A 6,341-nucleotide genomic window follows, 5' to 3' on the forward strand; every position below is an offset into this window, starting at 1 on the left:
TGCTAGATTATCTGGTATTGGTTATTCTCTCATTTTCTGATGTTGACACTTACTTGAGCGTTTCTTTGATCATCGTTGTGAGAATGCCACCATGTTTTATTACATTTTGTAACTATTTACAGGGGAGATGACCTGATCCCTGTCGACTGCAACCTAACCAGATGCACTAAAGAGTATCCAACTCTTCAGGCACCTGTAGTGGGAAAGTAATTGCAGAATGGTTTACCCCAGAGAGTCTGCCATCCCTGACAAGGTCCCAGGGAAAATGCTGAAGGACAGTGCTACTTTTCTATCCAGCAGAAGTCCTTCATCGTCATCCCTGTTCCCAAGAGCTCCACAGACAGACTAAATGACCAGTGACCTGAGGCAACACTGATGTACCGTGATTTGTCATGCCCAACATTAAATGCACCGTCAATGTCACTGAGGATCCTTATCAATATGCTAACCCACATCCCATCCTCTTTTCAAACCCGCATGTCACAGTTCTATAAAAAATTAACTTAATTTCCCACCAGTACCTAAGTCTTTTTCTTTTACAATGGTATCCAAGGGATTGGCTTACTTTGGCTGTCTGTTGAGAAAAGGCAACAGTTTGGGTTCCACTGGGCCCCGCGCTGGTTGTCGTGAACATGACCGTACTGTCAACTCCGTTCAAGGTCACCGCCATCTGAGGTCTTCCATCAAGCGTCTGAATCCTCCAGAGGTCCCACTCCTCTCTCGTCACTGAGCCTTTGTACCTCAGCGTGGCCACAAAGACATAAGACGGTGGCAGGCCATCAGGGAAAAGCTTCCTTTGATACAGAGCGTGAGTTAACTTAGTGTGAGGGATGAAAGAGAGAGATTCGGAATGATCTGATTACCTTGTTGCTTCACTTAAGTCAAGACGAGACGTCACCTCATATGCTCTTGTGCCGGAATAAGTTCCCTGTGTCTTCTTTGCTTTCTTGGCTAAATTTAGATGTAAGAGAATGTCAAAGCCTTTCTCGTCCCGGGAATCGATGGGAATTCTTGCTGGACAAACAGTCTCTGAGGAAAGGAAAACAGTGGAAATATGTACATGAAGTGGTTTTTGGCAAAGGCCACCCACTGATGTTGTCATTTAAGGTGATGTCATTTTAAACGATAGTTCTTCACTAATCACTTTGATTAAATTACATTTTATCTTGTGTCTGAAATGCTTTGACTCACCCTCGCAGAGTTTCTGACGTATGACTTGTATGATCCGAGAAATACCTTTATAGTCTTCAACAGAGAACACATAGGTTGAGAAAGGTTTGTTTGCAATATCTCTCAACTCGGTTGCTTCTGTCTCTGGACCAACACCAATGGCAAACAGAATGACTCCTTTTTTCCTCGCTGCCTCCGCAGCTTTCAAGACCTCATCTTGAGATTTTCCATCTGTAAGGACGACAGCAATTCTGGAAACACCCAGTGGGCCACGCTCAGAGAGGCCGAACAATTTGTCCGTGGCAAACTTGATAGCCGTTCCAGTCCTCGTGTTCCCGCCCATGTAGTCAATGGACTCCATGGCTCTGATGAGCTCCTTGTTGGAGTAATGTTTTCCCAGAGGTATTTCTAACACGGGATCGTCGCTGTACTGGACCACTCCGACTTGAGTGAATTTTTCTCCGACATTGAAGCTGGTGGTGATATTCACAAGCCATCGCTTAACAATTTCAAAGTTGACATCCTCAACGCTCCAGGAGCCGTCTAGGATGAAAACCAAGTCACAAGGAGCTGTCCTACAACCTGGACAAGACAGAGAGTCACATTAGCAGGGAATTAACTGTCATGGTTGAATCATTGCACTAGCATTTGAATGAACAAAAGCACAAGGAAGACAGGAGAGCCCTTACTTCTTACGTCGTCATGCTGTGCTGCATTTAACAAATGGAGAAGCATGAAGCACAGGCATCTTAAGACACAATGCATGGAGGACGCTTTGTAACCCATTATGCAGCAGCACCAAGTTCCAATTGAGCACCTGAAGGGGAAGGGGAGACACATGCTTTGTGTTGCAGTGAATAAGTGGATGGACAATGAAAGCATTTGTGACATGTGACTTTATATTGTTCTTGCCTTGACAAAATGCTGAAGCTTAATTTCAAGAGTGTTTGTCTGACATTCTGAGGAAAACTGAAGGCACTATATTCCTTATTTTTTCCACTGTCACAGTGAAGTTAACATATTTTTGGACTATAAAGGGCACTGGATTATAAACCGCATTAAGCCTGCTTTGAGTTTGAAATCTGCTTCATAAGCACTTCCCTTGACAGGCACCGATTTGAGGTTTTTCTATACACTTACTTATTACTCTATGAGAGTCCGGATTACTCAGTAATGATCTTAAACCCATCAAGAAGTGCGGCTTCGTAGCTTACCAAAGTTGTACTGAAACATTTAGATAATTTACATTGGATAATTGAGATAATAGATTGGTAAACGAGCAGCAACTGGTCGTAATTCAGATTTTTCTTGAGTTGGTTATGACCATCATTTGGAGATTAAATCGGGCCACCACAAACTTTTTGCATGCCCTGATACCACATTGTTGATGATGATAAACAGATTGTAATAGAACCTCTACATTGACTTTGTATGTAAATCAGTTGCTTGTCGGGATGTGAACACCTCTTAGGGCCTCTAGGCTTGCCTAGGTAGTAAGTAGACTAGTAAGCAAACAAAAACAACCAAATCACTACAGTAAAATAACTTCCACATGGTCACAGAAACAGTTGTTTCTAGCAACGCTTTTAGGTAGAGCAAGATATTAACAAACTTTGAAGATTCCAATCTTACATTTGGCCCAGCGTTTGAGATCGAAAAGAAAGATTACTCTTGCTGTGAGCACAAATAATTAATCTAAAGTATTTTTAATTGATTTTATGTAGATATAAAGGTCGTTTTAAATGAGCTACCTGGCAGAGGTAGGAGCTGTCTCTGATTTCTTATCTACTCAATCATTCATTGTTCATTCATGTTTAATTTTTCATTGGAATTTGATATCATAAGAATAACTTTGTACAAATAATCTGTTGCTGTATATGAACAGGCTTTTTGTTACGCAATTATTATTTTTCTTGAGCTGCTTCCTCTTATCCTTCAACATGTTCATTATCTCAGCAAAGTGCTGCTCTTTTTGACTTCTGCACAAACCACACTTCAACTCTTCCTCTCCTTTTGACAAGTTATCCTTTTCTCTCCGGCTATTTCCTAATTATCCACAACAAAGCCAGATGATATCTAGCCAGAATACAATTTGCCCCAGCGATTAATTACATGTTTAGAAATTTGAAAAGGCCCTGAGGCTGCGTGTTCCGCACCTGTGACATTCTGAAGAGTTCACATGGGTTTCCTGCATTTGTTAAAAGTTGCAGAGTCAGCTTTTTTTTAACAATGATTATATTGACACACTTCCTACCAAAACATGTGCTTCTATTTTAGGCAAGTGTTTTGATTTGTCAAGTCTTGTTTGACTTTCTTAATGGTTGAGGTTTGATTTTCTTTTTCTTACTGCTAACCCTAAAATCAATTTCACAAAATGCCTTAAATTAAAACAAAAGCATGAATGAATGAAGCATGAATTACGTGTTTATACCTTAAGAGTTAATTGACATATTTTCTTGAAAAGTTTCAAAAGTGCAGAATAATGTCTTATTATAGGAAACTCAACAAGCATGTTTCAATTTGTTCTTTCAATATTTAAAAATAAGATATATTAGCTCTTTATTCTAAATTTGGCCGATAAATGTGACTTGAATTAGATCATTTGTACTTGAAACAAACCTTAAATATTTGCTTCAGTCTTTGCAGTGTTTTATTTCTATTGCCTTTCACTGCATTTCCCTTCTTTCCTGTCTTAATAGAAATCAAAGCTTATACATAAATCTGAGTACAAACTATTCCATCCAAGGATTTGGTTCTAAACAAGTAGCTGACATTCGTCCAGGCAAGTTCAATGCATGTCAAAACACCAGGTTTGTTCTTCAACATCAGTTAATGTCAAGTACAAAAAATGTTAGGCTTCACAACAAAGCATGCAAATGTGTGTGGGCGGCAATAACACATTTAAGTTACACATGTGCTGAACACAACATGGAGAAAATGGTGGTTTAACAAAAAGATGGAATCTTTGTAAGCGTTTCAATAATAAACTACAAAGTAATGCAAATCATTGAGGAATCATACTGTTTGGTGCTGAGGATGTATGGATGGATGGATTGATACATGGATAAATGGATGGATGGATGGTTGATTGAAAAACAAACAAACAAAAAAAAAATTAAAGAAAGATACTAAATGAGCAAATCAAAAAAATCCATCTTCCAGGTCTTGGATCTTTAAACTGTATTTAGTCAAACAAAAAACAAAAAAGTTTTTCCAGTTTCGTGAAGACAAAGAAATCTATCCTAGAGATCCTTCGACACGTCTTTAAAACACAGAGTCCAAAACCTACAGTTGTTCCTGGTCGAAGGCTCTGCTTAATCATCTTTTATTGCAGTTTCCAACACATGCCAAACATCCCTGAAACCGTTACAAACGAGGAGCAGATACTCCAAGGAAGCCGAACTTGTGGAACAGATTGCAACATGGTCATTATCGAGCACTCTTTCAAGCAGCTGCACGTGAGGGTCAATAAAACAGTAGCCGGCATGTAACCTTTGGCCACGATCACGTTAGAATATTTCATTTTCCACTGGCTGGAGCAAAAGAAGAATTTTCCCCTAGTGGAGCCGGTGGAGCCGCTGGAAAACACCCTCGCTAGCTGCGTCCAGGAAGGAAGACTTTTCTCCTTGATCGACTTTCCTCACACTTTATTTCTAGACCAAATTGCTGGACCAGAGATCCGGGATCCGACTGGGAAGTGCTGAAATGCAGGAGGTTCTGCAGCAAAGCAGGTGGAATAATGTCACTTGTTATAACTCAAATTAGTTTTTTTCCAAGGAGCCGTATAACTCCCGTGTAAGACAATACATTAACTCCAGCTTTGGGAATGTCTTTGTTTGTTGGTGTAACAAGAAGCAGGTGAAACATACTCCAGAAAGCATCAGGAGGTTCTTCTGTTATTGTTTGGTTGTGTCTGCAGACGTGCAACGACTTCCAGGCTTATCTGCTATGAATTTGGCAAAAGGAAGTTGTTTCATTCCAGAGAAACTTCTCTCGGGTGTAAATCACAGCTGCCAGGATCACAGGGATTTATAGCTGCCAAATTCTTTTAGGAAAAAGCGGTTTAAAAAGCTGTTAAAAGTGCCTTGTAAATCACTTTTCTCACTACTTTTCATTTAAAAAAAAAAAACACGTTTGTTGTGCATGCAGAGAAGAAGAGAAGAGTTTGAGAGTGAGTTTCTGGATGTGATTCCAGACATTTTTTTATGACAGGAGTGCAAACGTGGGAGCGATAACTGGACTTCACTGAATTAAAGTGCAACAAACTGCCTGGAAAAAAAACAGATTTTCATTTATTTTAATTCCTTATTTTTAATTGTAAAATGTTCAAGGATCTGCATGCAGAAAGTTAAGAGGAAGATTAAGAGTAAGCAGAAAGATTACCGGTAAATATGTCCAAGTCTTTGAGTGAACTTCCCTTAATCCTCATTGAAAGCTGGTGATCGCGACTGTTCACCCACTCAAGTTTACAGAAAGTGGACCAGGAGAAGGTGCACGTGTTTCTCTCCAGAATAAAAGCCTGCCTTTCCTCAGCAGCTCCTTCAATCTCCTCAGGTTCTGTCCTCCTTTGCCACCCCCACGATGGCGGACCTTCACTGGCCTCTGGCCAACTCAATTACAATGGGTGGAAAAGAAGCGGCAGATAAGAAAGTCAGGAAAGAGAGAGAGAGACGGCCCATCTCTTCCAGAGCTCAAGGAAAATAATAGTAAGGAGCTCAGTCCCCGTCCAAGTGTTGAGGGTTTGGATCTTGCGTTGGTTGCTAAGGGCACGACCAGAGAACATGGAGACTCCTGGATCCAGGACAGAAGAGTTGATCAGCCCACTTGTTTTGGATATTGAGGAACACACTCGAGTGTGTTTTCCACTCTTGCACTTCATCAGGAGCACGAGCGGCAAACAAGGTGTGAAAGTCTGCTGCAGATTTTTCTGAAAAACAGCTGCAAGTCATCAGACTTGCAGAAAAGAAATCTGCTCTCCACGCAACTGTCAGATCTGAATTTGATCCGGAGGTACAAGTTCAATCATGTTGCAATCGTACCTGCTGGTAACAGCCTTGATCCACGACAGACACACAAACACAACTATTGCTTCGCTTCATCGACGTGCAAACTTTTGTCTGATGCAAGAAAACCTTTTCGCTTGGATTGTGACGTCCGTCCACCTGTTGTAA

At 40.7% G+C, this 6,341-nt stretch overlaps 1 protein-coding gene across 1 annotated transcript in view; it reads right to left on the minus strand.

The window, feature by feature from the left end:
• col21a1 (collagen, type XXI, alpha 1) overlaps positions 1-5,692 on the minus strand; it is a 28,826-nt gene extending 23,134 nt beyond the window's left edge. The window contains exons 1-5 of the mRNA XM_087802989.1: positions 5,554-5,692; positions 1,860-1,987; positions 1,192-1,752; positions 864-1,029; positions 566-794 (exon numbers count right to left, since the gene is read on the minus strand). Of these exons, the coding sequence (XP_087659115.1) occupies positions 566-794; positions 864-1,029; positions 1,192-1,752; positions 1,860-1,956 (1,053 nt within the window). The 5' untranslated portion in view covers positions 1,957-1,987; positions 5,554-5,692. The remainder of the gene's footprint in view (positions 1-565; positions 795-863; positions 1,030-1,191; positions 1,753-1,859; positions 1,988-5,553) is intronic.
• Between the last annotated feature and the right edge of the window lie 649 nt (positions 5,693-6,341).

The sequence above is a fragment of the Callionymus lyra genome, chromosome 11 (assembly GCF_982586985.1).
Source record: "Callionymus lyra chromosome 11, fCalLyr1.hap1.1, whole genome shotgun sequence".
NCBI lineage: Eukaryota > Metazoa > Chordata > Actinopteri > Syngnathiformes > Callionymidae > Callionymus > Callionymus lyra.